Raw genomic sequence first — 20,725 nt, 5'->3', positions numbered from 1 at the left:
GCTTTGCTGGAGCTCCAGTGAGAATGAGATGGGGCCTCTCAGCTAGGCCTGGGCTTTTATAGTGAGTCTGAGGGCTGCTTTGCATTGGCACATGCTCCTGAGGGGATAAAAGAAAGCACAGGTCTTGGTTTCCACTTCCCTCAGGTGAATGAGATTTGTCTTATGTTTCTTAGAGGATGAATATGGGAACTCAGGAACATTTTCTTGTTATTGTTTGTATTTCCAAACCCTGACAAATGGGAATTAGTATGAATAACACTGTGTAGGAGTGTTTACACTGAGTCCACATTTATGCAGTGCAGGAAGAACAGTGTACCATAACCTAAATGCAGTTGTATATCTCTATAAATTGCAGCACTAAATTTAGTATGGGATTGGGCCTCTTAGTTATCAGTAACCCTACATTAAGGAACGACTTAGAATTTACTCACTTGGTGTCAGTGAAATCATTCTTATTCTCATCACTTGTCTAGAAGGTAACTTGTGAAGATAAAGCTCACTAACATTATTACGTGTGATTTTAAGTGTTTATCTGAGAGGATACCCAAGAGACTTATTTGGTTCCTACCTCATGTGGCTCAACCTATTCACTTTCTCATTTTGGAACATAGTATCAAGGGACTGGTTTTAGTACCTCTTGACATATGTCAGTCTACCTTTCTCTATGCACCTTTATCTTTCTTTTTAGCCAGTAATACCGAAAAAACCATGTTCCTTTATGTAATTATTGCATTATAAGGGATGTGAAATTTGGCTGTCAATAAAATTCAGAAAGCACAGTAGTATGCCACTAGTCTTGAGAGTTGTGTTAATGAAAGTGAAAAATAGGGAAGGGAAGCTGAATCATCACAAAAAGTGAAGAACTAGGCAGATATGAATATGGGAACCATATGCCTTGAGTTGTAGATCACCGTAGAGAACAAGAGTGTGTAGAGCTTTCATCCTTGCTTTGGTAAAACTAACCATAGGGGAAATAAAGTACAGAGCTGGACCCACACTGATCAATCAGCATTCAGAGAATGTCTGCCTATTACTTGGTATTGGAGATCTCACATTTTAAATTCCTTATTTGTGTGTGCATAATCTTTGACTAGAGTGGCCATGGTAGAGACAGCTCTTAACAATTAGGGATTCAGCCATCTTGTGCAAGCTCTGATGGTTACTTCCACTATGAGTACTGTGTTTCACATATTCTTTGCTCTAGATGTTAGAATATTTTTCAGATATTATTCTCAACATGTTTCATCGTGGGTTTATCTAATATTTTCATTATGTTAACAAAAATTTGGGAAGGAGTATTACATAAACAAATGTGCATCTCTTGTACTGTATTGGTAAATTTGGCCTTTGGTTGCTTCAGAGATAGTTTGTGTCTGCACTTTCTTTTTTTTTCTTTTTTCTTTTTCTTCTTCTTCTTCTTATTACAGATTTTTCACCTCCTCCCCTCCTCCCATTTCCCTCCCTCTCCCCCATTCTCCTTCCCCCTCCCTATCCATTCCAAAGAGTGGTCAGGGTTCTCTGCTCTGTGGGAAGTCCAAGGTCCTTTCCCCTCTATCCAGGTCTAGGAAGTTGAGGATCCAAACAGACTAGGTTCCCACAAAGCCAGTACATGGAGTAGAATCACAACCCAGTGCATTTGTCCTTGGCTTCTCAGTCAGCCCTCCATGTTAGCCACATTCAGAGAGTCTGGTTTGATCAGATTCTCCATCTGTCCCTGTCCAGTTGGCCTTGGTGAGTTCCCATTAGATTGGTCTCACCTTCACAGTGAATGGGTGCACCCCTCGCCACCCTGACTTCCTTGCTCATGTTCTCCCTTCATATGCTCCCTCCTTCTTAAACTTTATTTGTAAAAGTTAAGAACTCATGATAAATCCACCCATTACATATAAATTATATTCTACTTGATAGGTAAATTCTTATCCATAAGTCTTTTATCAGTTATTTGTTTACTTATGTCTGGTGGACACATGGAGACTCATTTAATGGGTTATATTATAATGTTAGTTCCACCTTGTACATTTGTGGTGTGGTTAGAATTCCATGAATATAATACAAGCTACAGTCATCAGGGGAAAAGGGCCTTCATTTGTAAAAATCTCCACCACTAGGTTGTTCTTTAAGAATGAATGCAGGGTCATTTTCATCAGTAATGATTGATGAGGGAGGGTTTAGACACACAGGTTGGTGCCATCTATGGGAAGTTGTTCCTGATTTATATAAGCAAGCATGGTGACCAACCAGGGAGTGCAGGCTAATAAACAGGGTTCTTTATGGTTTTCTATTCAGCTCCCACCTTCAGGTTACTGCTATGATTTCGTGTACTGATATACCTACATGATGGATAATAAGATTTGGTTCATGCCTGCATCTTCCAGATCTTTGCCTAATGGTTGAACCTATGCACGCACAGCCCTCTCCTTGCTATTTCTCCAGAACTCACAGGATGTGAATGTATTACAGCCACAGCTATTCCATCATTACAGGCAACAATGTTCATGATTTTCTGAAAAGTCTAGATCATTTCATAGGTGACATCATGCTTTGATTGAAGAAACAAAATCACTTGGCTTCCAATGCCCACCTACTCCTTCATAATGAAACTGTATATGATTCCAGCATGCTATTCAGAATACTGCTTTCTTTCAACTTTTGTAACATGAATACATCTGAGCTCTAGATAAATATCCTCAGTTCAGAGTTAGCCAGAGGTGTTATACACCATAATTTTTGAAAAACAGTGTAAATAAGACTCTTAGAAACTTGTAGGAAAGAAAACTCATTGCACCCATTATATTCTGCTGAAATTTCACAAGATGAACTTTAACACCCATACAGGAAAGAAGCAAATAAATCATGTTATGTATGAGTGGGTTAGGAGCTATTTTAAACTAACTGAAGATCAGTGAGTATCACTAGATACATTGAACTCACAATCTCAGTGCTGGAGCCTCACACCCTTTTGTTTTTTTTTTTTTTTTTAACTAGAACCACAGTTGATTCAAGGCTAGGTCTGTTTCCCAGTCTGTGTGATGAAGACATACAGTCTAAAGGCAATCTGTGTTCATGGTTCACTGACACTGACTAATTTCCTTATTGGCTCTGACATTAAATAACACAGTGCTCTAACTAGGGAATATTACTGAATCTCTGGTCATAGTCTCGGATTACACAATCTCAAGGGTTCTTTGCTTCTTCAGGATCTAATTCTGGCCCCCATATGGCCCATTCTGCCCTGTGTGATGATCTACATTTTGTTCAAATCAGAGTATATCCTACATTTAAATACCCTAAAGTGTTCTATGGAGATAGCTCTGTGATTCAAGTTTTTACCACATAAACAGAAGGAACTTTGTTTAGTTCTGTAGAACTAAACAATAATGGTATATGTGATACTCAATCAGTGAGCCAATCTCTGAGACATGGAGATAGTATGATCACTGAGACTAATCTAGGCAATTGGTGAAATCCTTGCCCAGTGATGGAACTTATTTTAAAATTATCATATAGACATGTAGAGAAAACCATCTCATGTCAACATATACACAAACACAACGAAAAAGACACACAAAGAGACACAGAGATACCATGGGATAGACATACAGAGAGAGACAGAAAGACAGAAACACTATAATAAATAATAAATACATAGACACAGATCTCAACAAAAATACCTGAAATTTGAATAAATCAACCTTTGGAAACTTCAAGGATTAAAACACACTACCTCTAGAGAGAATCTCTGAATGTGATATGGATTCACAGCCAGAACACAGAGGAATCCAGCTCTGTATTCCCAGAACTCTCTGTGTTCTCAGCACTCTCTTCTTCTCCTAATTTGCTACAGGGAGGTTTGAGTCTGAGCTCACAGTAGCATCTACCTATTGTGTCTCTTGCACAGTTATATGTGATTGTGTTCTCAGATCTAGGAATGCTCATTTCCAGGTACAGGTTGTTCTATGCATTGTATTTCATTCTTTAGAATAACAGCATAGTAGATATACCTACTAATAATGTTAATGCATGTGACCCACTATGGTCCCTTTCCTGGAACCTGGCAGACCCAATGCATTTCATATCTACTGAAGGTGAATCCATAATTTTTGTTTTCTATGGAAACAAAGATGTAACCTCTTCCCCAAGATGTTGTCTTGATACAGTCACTTCTACCCAAACATATTGGTCAAGATAAAAGACCCAATCCAGACTGAGGACAGGAAGATGTTTGCCCAAGAATGCAACACCTCTCATTCATGTGATATCTAATCTACATGTTATCCTTTGGATTCACATCTCAGACAAGTGATAAAAATAAATTTTTCTTGATAAGATAAATGAAACAAGTCTCTTGAATATCAGTAACAGTATTCTAACCTTTAACAGGGGGTGATAATTCAAATACAATACTTATTAATCAAAATAATGAACATGTTTTTGAAATATCACTATTTGAATCAAGGCCTTGATTCAATATAGTGCTGATTGTAGGTAAAACAGTGTTCATGGAATTCAAGAAATGGTACTGGGTATTGCAGGTGGTTATGAGCTGCCAATTGTGTTTGTCAGAAACTGGAGACAATCCTCTAAAAGAACAGTATGTTCTCTGAATCACTGAGGTATTTTTTCACTACTTGGATGAGCAATCAAAGCCTTTCCTGTCATGTTTTATTCAATTTCAGTTCACAAAGGTCTAAATATCACATTGAGCTGAATGACCTGAGAGACATTGTTTGAGTGAAAGTCAGACACCAAGAGGATGAAAGGACTTCTTATCAATCGAACCTGAGAAAACTGACTTCAGGTTATATAACACTGAGGGAAGGTTGACCCTGATTACATATTGTAGATTGAGATGTCTAAACAGTTATATTGGGAAGATTATTCCAACAATGAACTGTATGGATATTGACCACAGTTATTATGATATTATGTACATCTATGGAGTGAGTTGATCTTCTGAGATATTCCCCCCAAACAATAACTGTGTAGTCACTCAACAGTGGACACATGTGTGAGAAGATAATGTTGGACATGGTAAATAAAGTTTCAAGCACCACACAGTAGTATAAGACCATTACTAAAAATACAGGCAGAAGAGAAATAAGTGCATTATGAACATCTCTCTGGCTAGCAGTTAGATCATACTCTAGTGAGGTTACTTCATAAATATCAAGTGTACAAATTTTTATTTTACATTAAGAAATTATAGCACCATTTGCATATATTTAAAAATTTTAAGATGTAAACAATAATTTACTATATTTTAATTATACTACTATTATAATCATAACCATATTGTTAGTTAATCTCCTTTCTATTCCTGGATTTCTTCTAATCAATTATAATACTTTACAAATATCAGTAATTTTACTTTTTACCTAGTAAGAAAAAATTTGAAAAATTTCACTCAAACAAGTTTATAGTATGAATAGTTTTAAAATGATTTAAAGTGGAAATATATATACACATAATATGGGCCTACCAGGCTCTGATGAAATGTATTTTCATGTCTGCTCTAACTGAACCGGGTCAGCCAATTATTATGGGACCATCTTCTGGACCAATAGGGAACTGGTCAGATTCTTCAGTCATTTGTATAAGACCTATTTACAGAAAAATCTGTACATAATTTATAAAATAGTTATTTGCACAAATTTGTTTATTTTACAATTGACACAAAATTGAGGGTCAGACAGAATAAAGGAAAGAACAGCTAAGGAATCTATATGCTCTCGTTGTAAATAACTGTTGTAAATAAAAATGCCCCATGTTCCCTAAAATATTCATATGAGGTAATCATGAAAGCAGCTTCAAGGCAACAATGAATATAATTTTCCGGTCTTACAGTATAATATTTTCATAGCAGTTTGCTCACTTGAAAACTTTGCAGGATGCTGATATTTGAATGCACAAATTATTGTACAGTCACATTAATTCAATAAATTATTTTACACAAATATTACCAATGTAACTTCTGTGCCCACTTTTATTTATGGACTATTGCCATAATGAAAACAATTAAGTGAAAATTATAGACATGTGATAATTAAAATCACAATTAATTGTGGGTTTCTCTGTGAGATTTGACACCTCAGGCTTCACTATAGAGAGTATAGCAGTGAGAGACAGTAGAGCAATGGGATATGGAAATAATCATTGAAATGCAATAATCTATATTAACTGAAAATGTCATTTTCTTCATATCCTCACATAGAAGTGAGAATGCTGGGCATATGTTCTTGTATACAAATTTTTTGTGATTTGCCCAAACTCCTTTAGAGTAACGTAACAAAACCATGTTCCCTTTTTCAAGGAACAGGGCCCATTTCTCTCCATCCCCATAGCACTGTGATGTCTTTCTTTCCTGTCTTGAATTATTGGTTACAAACAACTTATCCCTTTGGATATATCTTGCATTTTTATGTTGATCAAAGTTTCTTGCTCTATGCAACCTACTCTGCCCACATGCATTGACCAAGATGGAAGAACCACAGGAGAGGATGGCATGCAGGAAAATGTCTGTTCATGGGGGCAATAGAGCTATGTGCTATCCTTAGACTCAAATTTCAGACAAGTGATAGAAATGAGTTATATTTGAGAAGAAAATTGAGACTGATCTCTTGGATGAGACAAAAAGGTTAGAAGTTAAAGGTCCTAATCTTTTACTTTTTGAAATTTTCTATATGTATCAAAGCTTCATATAAACAATGGAGCACTCACATTGGGTTAACTCTCAACAGTGGATGAGAAAATGAAATATTTTGTTTTTAATTATGTGTGTGTGTTTCTGTGTGAGTAGTGTAGTGTGCATGGGGACAAGCAGAGACCATGGGTTCTCCAGATTTACAGGTAGGTATGACTTACCCATTGTGGGTGCCAGAAATTGAAACTGTTTCCCTGCCAGAACAGTATGCTCTCTGAACCTCTGGGTTGCTTCCCAAATGCACAGATGAGCAGTGGCAACCTTCCCTTTTATGTTTGCTGCAGCTCAGTTCTCAACAGTTGAAATATCAAATCAATCTGCATGAACATGGAGGGCCTTGTATCAAAACAGCCAGGCATCAAGAGGACAAGATGACCACTTAATCTGTGGAACTTAAGAAGCTCATTTTAGGAATAGTAAATAGGGAAGTCTGATCATAGTTTGGAGAGTGAGGAGTGAGAAGATTAATCAGTTAGTTGGGAAGGATTATCCCAAATAATGAGTTATATGGAAGTTGACATAAATTCATAAGAACACATCCTGTTTCCATATACAGAGAAAGTCAGTTTTAAAGTTAGACAGACTGTAACACCCTATTCTGTGTTACACCCTCGGTACAGTTCGCGCGCCACTATAACTTTCGCGAGTCCGGCAAGGGCCTGGAGATTGAACACACAAAGAGAACAGGGTCATTCAAAAGGAGATCAGCCGAATGCCGTTTATTCAGACTTGGGGAAGTCCTTCAGTATCTAGCTGCTGCACAAGGACCCCTGCCCAGGCAGGTGGGAAATTAACATATTAACAATGGAGACAAAGTCCTGCAGGTAATCACCAGGTGGGGCAGGGAGAGCACAGGAACAAACAGGATGCTTAGTTAGCTGACCAGAAACTGTCCCCACAAATGCACCCCAGGAACAAGGGCAGACCCAGGCCCTACAATAGACCCCAAACAATAACAATTTGTTTAGCCTGAGGAACCACTGCTTATAAGTCTGATGGGAAAGCTAATTTTTACCAAGGTGCAAATGCATGAAATGGAATATGTCAAAAGCTATCATCAATTCTTTCCTTTTATGAGACCTTCTTGGTGTAGAAGGAAACTATGGGTATTTCAGTTTCCAGGGTATTGTGGGAAAGTGACTTTAAATTAGGGAAGCTGTGGATTCTCTATCACGGGTGCAAAAACAAAGAGGACAAATTACAGCTCTTTTAAAGTTCTCTAGCTTATAACTGAACCTAACATTCAACAAGTGTCATAACTGCTGACTCCTTTAAAATATATTAAGAAAATGTGTGAATATGTATGTATGTTTGTATGTAAAACATGCAAAGTTTTGTGTCATTCTGTCTAATAATAAGAAGCAGATTGTTAGCTTACAGGGCTTGTGGGAAAATCTATTCGTTATAGTATTTGAACAAATAGGAAGCTTATTAGACTATGACAGTAAAGTGTTGCCTGTAGAGAATTTTTTTCTTATTTGTGTTTGGAATAGGAAAACACGGATTCTAATGTTGAAACATATTCTCATGAAGCATAGTCTAGAACTTCTTATCTTATTAAGCAACCATATATTTGTCTTGGGAGACCCTGTTGGTCCCCATCGCCCCCTGCTGGTCATGAGTGTCTCCATATGGAGGTTTTTGTACAGGCTCACACTGGAGTTCTCTCACTGTGTCTCCGGCACAGTAATACATGGCTGTGTCCTCAGTTTGCAGACTGTTCAGTTTTAAGAAAACTTGGCTCTTGGAGGTATCCCTGGTGATGGTGATTCGGGACTGGAGAGCTGAGTTATAATCTGTACTTCCATCATTCCACATTATTCCCATCCACTCCAGACCCTTTCCTGGAGGCTGGCGGACCCAGTGTACATGATTGTTCGTTAATGAGAATCCAGAGACAGTGCAGGTGAGCGACAGACTCTGTGAGGGCTGCACTAGGCCAGGTCCTGACTCTTTTAGCTGTATCTGGGACAGGGCACCTAGGGACAAGCAACATCACCATCAGTCATATAACCCATAGATAAAAAATATGGGTTCCTTTCCTAAAACCCTGAAGCACTTACAACTTGGAAATGTCACCAGGCAGAGGAGCAGCACCAGGACAGCCATGCTTTGTTGGAGGCTCTAGTCAGAAGGAGATGGTGCCTCTCAGCTTGGCCTTGGATTTCATTCTGAGTTTGAGGACTGATTTGCATTGAGGGAGGTCCCAGAGTGTATAAAAGGAAGCATAGGCCGTGATTCCAATTTCTCCTCCAGGAAACTGAGATTTGCTTTGTGCTTCTTAGAGGTACTCAGTATTCAACATCAGGAACGTTGCTGTGATGCTGTCTGTATTTCCAATTCCAGAGAAACAGGAAATATTAAGAGTCATACTGTACATTCCTTAGAAGCAAAACAAGGAAGTGTTTACATTAACTAAGTCCACATTCATTCAGTGCAGGCAGAAGAGAAGACCAGGTTCTCAATGGATTTATGTATCTCTATAACTTCCAGTAGAGAATATGAATGGTATTGTTACTTTTGGTGATCAAAAATTCTGTTTAAGGGACTACTTAAAATTCTTTCTTTTGTTGTCTATGGAGTTGTCTCATTCTTATAACTTCTCAGGAAATAACTTGTGAGGAAGCAGCTCACACACATTTCATACATGTGATTTCACATATTTATCTGATAGGAAATCTGTGAGACTGATTTGGGTCTCATCTTATTAGGCTCAGATTTCACCTTCTCACTTAGGAACATCCTACCTGAACACTAGTTTTCGTTCCTCTTGTTTTATTTCAGTCTATCCATGTACTTTTATATTTTTCTCTATCACTATCCTCAGTGTGTTGCCAATCACATGTTCCTAAATATGATTATTGATTTGGTAAGTTATGGAAAGCTCAGCTACTCATAATACTTCATAAAAAGCAAAAGCAAGCAGCTAAGTTTGTGGTTTATGTTCACTGAAATAATAACAAGACAGAGAACATTAAGTGATGAAAAGAAGTAGACTGGAAAGCAGATATGAACATGGGAAACCCTGTGACTTGAATGATAGTCAAGACATAGGTAACAAGAGTTTCTAGTGTCTTTTCCTGTGTCTTGTTAATGGAAATCACCAGGAAAGAGAAGTGAAGAAATGGAACTAATTTGTTCATTCAAGACTCGGGAAATGTCTGTCTAACTTGGCATTAGAGACGCCATAATTTGTGTCCATCATTTCTTTATGCATAGACCTTTCACTTTTTACTGTGAGTTGTTGTGATATAACCTGCTCTTCACTTTAAGGAGACAGCCATCCTGTGAAAGCACTCATCATCATGTACAGTATGAGTTCAATGTTCCCTGTATTTTTGAATGCTTCAGGGTTATGAAATGACATGATGCTTAGTATTTTTTCTTCTTGAGTTTCTCTGATATTTTCGTTGTGCTTACAATAATCTGGGAAGGAGTATCTCAGAAATAAATGCACATTTCTTATACTATATTGGGTAACTAGGTATAAATCCACTTATTAAAATATTTTTTGTCATTAGTTACTTCAGAGATATTGTTTAATTTAGGTTTCCATTTCTGTGAAAAGACACCATGACCACAGCTGTTATAAGGAAACCATATAATTTAGGGGGTTTTCCTGAAGCTCCAGAAGTTCAGACCATTCTCATCATGGCAGGAAGAATGGCAGCATTCAGGAAGACATGATGCTGGAGGAATAGCTGAGAGGCCAACATCTTCCAAGAAACAAGCAGTCAGCTGACTAAGCAGCATTCTGAGCATAGAAAACCTCAAAGCCTACATTCTACAATGACACATTTCCTCCATCTAAGCCGTGCCCTCTCCAGCAATGCCACACATCTTAAAAGTGTCAAATATCCCTTTGAGATTATGTGGGCCATTTTCATTCAAACTCCCACGGAGAGTTTGTGTCCATATCCCATCCTCTCTTACTCCTTGGGTTTCTCTTTTCCCATGAGACTCTCAAGAAGGAAGTCACTGGGAAAACAGCATTTGCCAAGGGAATTCATTCATGGTAAAGTCACACATTATTAATTATTATCTTCTATTTGAGAGGTGTATCCTTATTCTTAAGGGTTTATTCAGTCATTTGTTTAATTATTTAAAGTGGATAGATGAATACTCACTTAATGAGCCATGTAGAATTAACAGTACCAGCCTGTCCATGGTATAAACTAGGGTCATCATTGGAAAAATAAAACTTATTTGGAAAAAAACTACCAACATTATATTAGTATGCAGGTAAGACTATGATGTCATTGTCTTGATTAATAACTGATGTAAGAGGGCCCAGACAGATGTAGACATTGTCATCCTTTGGCAGGTGGTGTTTGTGCATTGTATAAGGAAGCAGGCTGCACAACCATAGAGAAAAGTCTATGAATTTAGTTTATTTGTGATCTCTGATTCAGTTCACACTTTCAGGGTTCTGTCTTGATTTCATATCCTAATTTTCCTCAATGGTGGTCTGTAATATTTAAGATTACACAAACCCTTTCCTTTCCATGCTGCTGACCACTTCAATAGGTAGCAGACTGGGCCAGTTTAAAATTTTTCTGTTGAGAGAATGGGTGGAGAATGGTGACAGTGTGTACAACTGCAACCATAGTCACACATACAGTTACACTGTTAGGTACAGCCACACTCTGCAACACACACATTCACAGTCACACAGTATCACATTTACAGATATGGTCACAAATATAGTTACACATTCAAACACAAACACAGACACAGGTGCATACAAAAGCATACACACACACACCACCACCACCACCACCACCACAACTACCACATCCACATGTAGAAATACTTATTCATAAGCAGAGGGGCTTAATTTCTTTCTTCCTGTCTTTTTCACAGTTCCACTCTGGTTGGCTTGGTTTCACTATGCACACCAAGGTGATATTGAATCATGTTACTGTCTCCCTGGTTACTGAATCAAAGGTGTGCACATTCAGTCCCAAACATCTCATACAGAGTTCTTAAAACTTTGAAATTTTTTTTCATATAATAAATACTGATCATTATTTTCTTCCCTCATCTTTTTCCATGTTTTTTCTCTTTCACAACTTGCCCAACTCCATAACAGGCATAGTTTTACAGCCAATTTTGGGACCAGACTTGTGACATTGATTTTCATATTAACAATAAATGGTTTGACAATCCAAAATTGTCAACACTTTTTCTTTTAAAAATTATTATACTATGTATATTCTAGTTTCATAGTTTACAACATTTTTCTTAATGTTTACAATGAATCGTGCTACAATTCAGGGCTGAGGAGATGGCTCAGTAGAAAGATGCCTGCCTCACATAATGAGAGTTTCAGTTTGATTTTCAGCACTTAACACTGAAGTTGGTGATGATGTTTTATCCTTATATTCTCTAACCTGGTGAGGTAGTGAAAGGAGCTTCTCTGGATCTTGCTATCCAACCATTCTATCTGACCCTCCTCCTGACCTTCAGGTTTAGTGTGAGACCCTCTAAAAATAAGGTAGATGCCGACTGAGGAATACACTCAGAATCAATTTGTGGTATGTACACACATGTGCAAACATATACTGTGATATTTAGTGTTTCCATTCATTCAAACATTTCCCTTGACATGCGTTGAGCTCATAGTTTATAGTTATTTAGAAGCAAGTCATGGAAGCTGCAGACCTAGGTAGAGCTGATTGTTATGGGAAGCAAGAGCAGCAGTCATCTCACTCACTGTATACTTATTCCCACTCCAAAACCTTCATCTGCCCTTCCTACTCTAGGAATTATCATTTTGTCTCCAGTCATAAGATTGGTTGTTTTAATTGTATTAATGTGAGAAATGATATATTCTGTTTATAATTCTGATAATTTTCTTTTTAGTTTGAATTTTGTTCTTAAACTTAATACCTTGTAGATGGAAGGCAAATACTATAACTCTGAGCTAGCCAAGAACTCCCATTCTTTAAAATATCACATTTTACATGAGAAAATAATGTTTTGATTATAACATTCTAGAAAAAACTCCAGCCTCTCCAAGTTCTACTTGATAACCAGCACTTATGACTGCATGTAACACAAAAAGAAAAAAGTATAGGATCAATATTTTAAGCATCAATGTCCAGAGTGTAGAGTAGGAAGAACAAATAAAACTAAAGAAATAAAATGAGGCCAGGGGAAAGAAACTTCCTTCCCAGCTGGTGTCTCCCATTCACAATCTAGAGTACATTAAATAATGAAATCATCATGTTCTGTAAAGATTCATAGAACATGCAAGAATCTCCCTATTTATATTCAATACCATACACTTGAATGAAATAGTAAAAAATAAGAATGTACTGTGCACACGAACAACATGTTGTCTGCAACCCACTGAACTGAGGAGGCCGGGGCTACTGAGTTGTGCTCTCACTCATTGATGGTCTGATTGTCACTTTGGATCTTAGGCAGAAAGTGGATCTGGGTTGTGTTCAGAGTCTTTGTAATGGAAGGGAGGCCCCAAATGTAAAGTCAGTCCCCCAAGTCTCCCAGGGTACATCACACCTTCTCTTGTCCCTGTGGTCAAAGGATGGTGTGCTAACCACTATAATGCAAAATATTAACATAGTATGAGAAAATATGCCTCTCTTAAGCAAACACATAAACTCCCAGACATAGACAGAGACAGACAGACATATAGCAACAGAGACAACCCTACACAAAGACATATATACTAGAGCAAGCAGATATATGTATGTAAACATGTTATTTGAATGTCATTTATTCTACTTAAAATATAATGTTAATTCATAATATAACTTGATAATATTGATACATTCCAGTACCCTCTCTCTCTGTATCCTACTCTGGATGACCCTGTGTTCCCTGAGCTATGTGTTGCCCTGTGGACTGAAATATCAGAGAACTGATTGAAATGAGTTGCTTTTGAAAAGAAAAATGAGACAGTACTTTTCATGAGAAAAGGTGTCCTAATCTTTAACACGGAGTAGTGATGATTCAAACACAGCATTTGTTAATCAAAATGAGGAATTAATTCTTGAAATGTTTCTTTTTGAATCGAAACAGCACTTTTATTACACAAGAATTCTTCCATCAAATTAACTCCCAACACCACATGAGTATTTTTTTTAATAAATACATTTTTGTTGTTTTTTTGCAAGACAGGGTTTCTCTAGCTGGCCTGGAACTGGCTGGCCTTGAACTCAAATGATCAGTCTGCCTCTGCCTCCTGAGTGCAGGAATTAAAGATGCGAGCCATCACCACCAGGCAAATACATTATTTGAGTTATGCATACATGATCCTGTGTGGATGGTGTAGTGAACATGGAGACAAACAGAGGTCACAGAGTCCTCTGAACTCACATGTTGTTATGAACTGTCCTGAGTTTAGGGTTTACAATCTCCAGTTTCTTTTTCTTTTTTTTTTTTTTTTTTTAAGTTTTTCGAGACAGGGTTTCTCTGTAGCTTTGGAGCCTGTCCTGGCACTAGCTCTTGTAGACCAGGCTGGCCTCGAACTCCCAGAGATCCGCCTACCTCTGCCTCCCGAGTGCTGGGATTAAAGGCGTGCGCCACCACCGCCCGGCCAGTTTCTTTAGTTTCTTTCAGATCTGATGCTGGTAACCACAGAATTAGTTCCACCCTTTATGATGGTTTTCATTTTGTTCATGTCTGAATACACCCTAAATTTAAAAAGCAACTTAAATGGGACAATGAAAATAGCTCTGCAGTTTAGGTTCTTGCTGATCAACCTTCAACTGGGATCTTAATTATGAGCTCAAGTCTTCAAGGCTACAAAAAGAGTTGTGTGTCAGCCAACAAGTTTTCACATTCATATGATGTGGAGGCAGCATAATCACTGGTACTCACTAAAACTAGTCTAACCATTTGTGATAGCCATGGTGCAGGAAGTCCTTTTGTCTATGTGTTGCTTGTATTGATTAATAAATAAGGTGCTTTCGGCCAATGGGTTAACAGAATATAGCCAGGCTGGAAGATATATGTATGTAGCGATCTTAGGCAGAGTCAGTGAGACTCCATGTAACTACCAGAGGAGGAAGATATGAGCCACCTGCCAGAATCTTTTCAGTAGGGCATGAGCATTGTGGTAAAATATAAAGTAAATAGAAGTAGGTTTGACAAAGATATAAGAGCAAACTATCAACATGCTTAAGTGATTGGCCAAGCAGTGATTTAAATAATGTAGTTTCTATGTGATTATTATGGGAGTCTGTGAGACTGCGAAATGAACAAACAGCCTCTGGCAACAAGGCTACGTGATACAGCTTGTCCTTATAATAAGAAGCAGATTGATAGATGAATAAATCACATATCAAATGTACAGAAATACACACATACATGTGGGAGGGGTTAGAGGAAGAGAGAGGAAGAAAAATAGTATGACATATATATATATATATATATATATATATAATTTTATAAAATAAAAATGAATAAAATAAATACAAAAACACTTATCAAACTAAAAACAGAAATTTAAATGAACATTTGGACACTTCAAGGATTACTACACACCACACCTGTAGAGAGAATCCTGAGTGTGATTTGGAGAAGCAGCACAGACAAAGATGTGTCCGGCCTTTTATGCCTCTCCCAATAGGCTCTACTGTGACCCAGAGCTCTGTGTGAACTTAGTGCCCCCTGCTGGTTCTTAGGTTCCTGCAGGGAAGTTTGCATCTGAGCTCACAATAGTATTCATTGTGTACTTTGCACAGTAATACATGGCTGTGTCCTCAGACCTCAGACTGCCTATTACCAGGTACAGAGTGTTCTTGTCCCTGTCTCTGGAGATGGTGAATCAGATCTTCATGGCATCAGCATAGTAGTTGTTGAACTACTACCACCCTGAATGCATGAAAACCACTCCAGCCCCTTCCCTCCTGCTGGGCAGAACCCAGTTCATGTTATAGTTACTGAAGGTGCATCCACACAGTCTCAGGAGTTTTTCAGGTTTTACTAAGAATCCCCAAGACTGCACCAACTGCACCCCTCACTAGACACCTAAAAGCACAGAGAAAATTGATGAGGAAGTTCAGCCAATCACATTTGGCTAGGGTGTGGCCACTTGGGGCGATGGAAGAAGAAACTGGGCATCCAGGTGCCCGCCCCTTGTTTTGTATTCATACAGCTGTGCCTGATTTTCACTGGATCCCGGTCGTGGAATTTCTCTTGCTCCCAATTATTAAAATTATATTCCTTGCTTTTGAGCTGATCTGGTTAATTCTGACTACTGGTCAACCACGCCCTTCAGAAATCTCATCATAAAACTGACCAAAATCTATTTTTTATTCTCATGAATACACATGACACACGGTCTCATCTCTATAAATTACCTTTTAAAATAATGACAAGAAAAAGTGAACTAAGCCTCAAGTCTATGGTGAGTGGCCTGTTTTTAGTGCTAACTGTCACCAAACACATAATCTAGGTTCTAAAAATAATCAAAACACGCAGTGTTCCTCACTGGATGATGTTTAGGGAGATGGCAAGAGTACAATGAGTATAGCTAGGTCACTAAATGGGTTACTTTAGCCATCTAAGGACAAAAGATATACTGAAAGCAGGACATTGGGGATATTTGAAATGTAGAAAACCAGAAGATGTGCAGGATAAAGGATGATGGCTGAGTTTGGGGAAGAGCGCAGGGCCCAGGAGAAAATGAAAATTTACCACTCATACTTCCTCAACACATGGGGCAACTGAAGGATCAATGACTGATGAAAATATAACTATAGAGACTCTTAACAGAGAGGGAATGAGACAGAATAGTGGGGCATTAGCAAGTGGGACTTTATGATGTTTCTAAGTGGAGATGTTCACAGAGTAAAAGTTGTAACATCATTCATTGTATTGATCTGCTGGCTTAGTGAGAAAAGTAGAGGGCCCTTGATAGTCTGTGCTTGTGATTTGGGGATGCCTCAATAAAGAGGGACCAGGAAGATAAATATAGATACTGGTTCAACAGTGAATGGGGATTTGGGAATTTCCTATTGATAAGAGTGATTAGGAGGTTCAGGTGTATTCATGGGGCCTCACAGGCTTACGAGATATTTGTAGGATCTTTGTGTGTGTGTGTGGGGGGGGGGATGAAAATAACCATAAACTTTTATGTTTCATGAATTTGTAAAAGCACATTTAATTAAAATTTCCTTAATATCTACTGAATTTCAAGATAGTGGGAACCAAAGATCCTTCATAACATCGATTCTACACCCTTGAAGATTCAGGTGTTTGACCAGGAAGACTGAAGACAAACAATCTATGAGATTAGAAAATTATAAAAAATATAATATCCATTATAAAATTTCAGTGAGCATCTTTCTAAAGATGAAAAGACCAGGAAAACTCATCCAGAAAGCATAAATATTTCAATACATGAGCTTCAAAGTGGTTTACAAAATTGTATGATGTAGTATTGATGGGAAATGAATGTTTTACTAGTGTTTACTCCCAAGACAACTCTTTTAATGTATATCAAGTTATACATTAGTAAGCAGAGATGGTAGTGCTGAAAATATCTCAATAAATTTCTTTTTAAAATTCTGACTAATGTAACTTCAGTTCCTGTCATGCCACTTTCTGCAGAGTCTGTGTGGCTACTCATTTAAGATGTGGCACAATCTTCAAGGAAGAGTACCTGCAAAGAAGGTGTGCGTGTGCTGTCCTTCCTGCATTGGATCCCTTGAACTTTGGGCATTACCTGTTTATGTTCTAAGGAATACAGTCTGATTTCTTCTGGAAGGAAAGATAGTATGTTTATGTTTCTAGAGTCTACTGATGAGTCATCTCTACAGGAGTATATAAGGCTAAAGGAAGACAATGGGTTAACATTAAAGAGAAAAAGTTTCCAGATTTAATGTGGTGCTTAGTAAATAAAGAGCAAAAGGAAAACTTAATTGAGGAATTAAGACAGATTCAGCAAAGATAAGATAAGTTTAAGAAGAGAGAGACAAATGCCTGTAACATCTTGAGATTGGCTTTGGGGAAAGTTTGAAAAGGAGTTAGAAACATGGAGGAGAAGAAAAAAAGTTCTTCTGCATAGATTGCAGAAATATAAAAAGACTGTAGACTATTTGACTATTAACCCCAGCTCCTTGCCCTCAGCTCAAAATGCCTGAATTCATATCCAAGATAAAGATTTATATCAAAACTAATGCCAAGCCATGATAAGCATGACCAATCACAGACTCATACCAGGAACATCTGTCTGATGAAAATCTATTCTCATGTATCTGATATAATGATTCTAAGAATAATCTGTATCACATAAAAAGCAATGCATGCTGTTAAGCATTTTTTTTCTGTATAAATGATGAGCCTCATGCCTAGTAAAAATGCATTCAGATGCAATTCTTTTGAGTCTTGTGTCTGTCATTCACTGACTCCTTTCCCACCTATTCCTGGACACCCTGTTCCATCAATCCTAGTGCCCTCGCTGAGCCAGTTCATTGCAAGTCCCCACTTTCATTCAAGGAAAAGCTCCATGCTTTTTAATTCAAGGAAAAGCTCCATGCTCCATGTCCATAATATAAGGACAGTGGGAATGTGAGAGGTAGAAGCACCATTCACTGAGGGGGTCTTTATGGGACGTTATGGGGCTCAGGATTTCAGACAGAGAATTCAGACTGAGAGATAGTGTATGTAACTGTGGTATCAGGAAATAAACATGGAAATGCAAAAAAATCTATTCTAAATGGAAATTCCACTCCATTTCTACACAAGTCATCCATTGCTGGTCACATGACCTTTGTTTCTGATTCTATGAAGATCTACACATTATTAACCAATGTCTAGCAGAACCATGTTCCCAATGAAAGGTGCAGTGGCATTACATTTGTTCTTTAAAAATTATATCTTACCTGAGGATCAGACAAGTAAACAAATACAATGGCCAACCTTACAGACCAGTTCACACATTTAATCCCAGTAGCCACACTAGCTTGCCTTAGAAACCAGGCAGTAGTGGTACAGGTCCTTAATCCTAGCACTAGAGTGGATTATAAAGCAGGAGGAAACTGCTCTCAGTCTCTGTCTCATTCTGAGTTTCCTGGAGGCAGGGTTGTCATTTTGGACTGAGGTATAGTTAAGAGCCTGTAGCTGGCTGTTTTGCTTATCTGACCTTCAGATTTAACCCCTATTTCTGTCTCTGAGTTTTCTTAATCATGTTACATTTGGTGTTCAAATTTGGGGTACAAATTAACCAAAAACACATTATTGATTGGAAATGTGTTAAACATCTCAGAATTTCACAAAATAACCCCATCATTTCTAGAGCAAAGCTTTAAAAAAGGACTTTTTCATTATGTGGCAACAAGACAAGGGAATTATAAGGAGATGCTGTACTTGTTCTTTTTAAAACAAAACACCACTCCCTGTAGGAAGTAACCCAAAGAGTATTCAAAAGAATGAAATTTGGCAGGTGTGTGTGTTTTATTTTTTAGAATTTGGAAAATTAAAGTATGGTTACCCACACGATTGATACCTATTCACATTTTCAATGGGCAATTGTCTTGAGTTCAAGAAAGGCTGATTCAGTATCATAGATTTGCTTGAAGTTATGTCCATCATGTTTATACCAGCACAAATAAAAACAGATATTGCTCCAGTATATGTCTCTAAGAAAATGAAACAGTTTTTTTCTTATTATAATATAGCATATATTATAGGTATAGCTAACAATCCTTCAAGTTAGGCAGTTATAGATTGATCGAACTGAACTATAAAGAATATGTCAAACTAACAGAAAGTAATCAGAAAGACTGCCAAAATAGATTGCATAAAGCTCTATAAACTTGAACTTTTAATGCTAATAAGAATAGAACAGCAGCTGCATAAAGACATTAGATTACAGAGAAAAATAAACATTATAGCGGAAAACAGGGCTTTGAAAATATTCAGATACATTATAGATTAGTACAGAGTAAATTCTAGAAGAGTACAATGAGATACACGACTTTGATGCACAGAGCAAGCCAAGGAACAGAGAAGCAAACTTGTCATGGGCTTGTGCACCTGCTGTGATTCAGCACACTGAAATGTTTTGTGTTAGCTCTGGGGAGTCTCAGTTGGCCCTGAGATCTCTGTGGGAAGGTTTTGTAGAGGTCCATCACTGTTTCTCTGGTTGAGTAATATACGGCTGTATATCCAGTTTGCAGACTGTTCAGTTTTCAGGAAACTTTGCACTAGGAGGTGTCCCTGCTGATTGTATCCCAGGATTTGAGAACTGAATTATAATCAGTGTTCTCATTATACCATATTATTTCCATTAACTCCATACCCTATTCTGGAGGCTGGTGGACACTGTATATGATAGTTGGCTCGGAACACAGAGACAGTGCAAGTGAGAGACAGGGTCTATCTAGGTCTGGTCTCTGATGGCTGCACCAGGTCAGGTCCTGACTTCTTCACCTGGACCTAGAACAGGTCACCTGTGGACAAGCAACATCATCATCAGTCATAACATTTCATACATGGTGTACCTGGGTCTCTCTCCTTAAAACCTAAAACACTTACAGGTAGGAAAGGTCATGAAGCAAAGGAGAAGCACCAGGACAGTCATGCTCTGCTAGAGGCTCTAGAATTCTCATCTAGGCCTTGGCTTTCTTCCTGTGCCTGAGGCTTCTTTGAATTGGTAGAGAGGTTCCTGAGAGAGTAAAAGGAAGCAGAGGAGGTTTCCATTTCCCCTTCAGGTGACTGACATTTGTTTTCTGCTTTTTAGTAGAAATAGAAATGGATACTCAGGAACATTTTCCTGGTTCTGGCTGGGTTTCCAATTCCTGACAAACAAGAAATATTTTGAGTCACACTGTGCAGATCTGCCAGGAAAAGATGGAAATGCTTAGGGTGAGTCCACATTCAATCAACAATGGTAGAATGGGGTTTAACTTACTATATGTATTTGCCTGTCTCTGCAAATTCATAAATTGGATTTAGAATGGAATTGGGGTTCATAGTGATCAGAAATCATACTTATGAAAACTTAGAATTTATTTTTTTTGGTGTCAGTAGAGACATCTTATTCTTATC

The 20,725-nt window shown here is 37.9% G+C and overlaps 1 gene segment (V, D, J or C); it reads right to left on the bottom strand.

Annotated features, from left to right (window-relative positions):
• Nucleotides 1–8,257: 8,257 nt before the first annotated feature.
• LOC130882873 (Ig heavy chain V region PJ14-like) lies at nucleotides 8,258–8,809 on the bottom strand. The segment is given in 2 exon segments: nucleotides 8,258–8,679; nucleotides 8,764–8,809. Coding segments are annotated over 2 exon segments (468 nt in total).
• Nucleotides 8,810–20,725: the final 11,916 nt, after the last annotated feature.

This window comes from Chionomys nivalis, chromosome 10 (assembly GCF_950005125.1).
Source record: "Chionomys nivalis chromosome 10, mChiNiv1.1, whole genome shotgun sequence".
Taxonomy (NCBI): Eukaryota; Metazoa; Chordata; class Mammalia; order Rodentia; family Cricetidae; genus Chionomys; species Chionomys nivalis.
The sequence above is the reverse complement of the archived record's forward strand: the minus strand, read 5'-3'. Positions and strand labels throughout refer to the sequence as shown.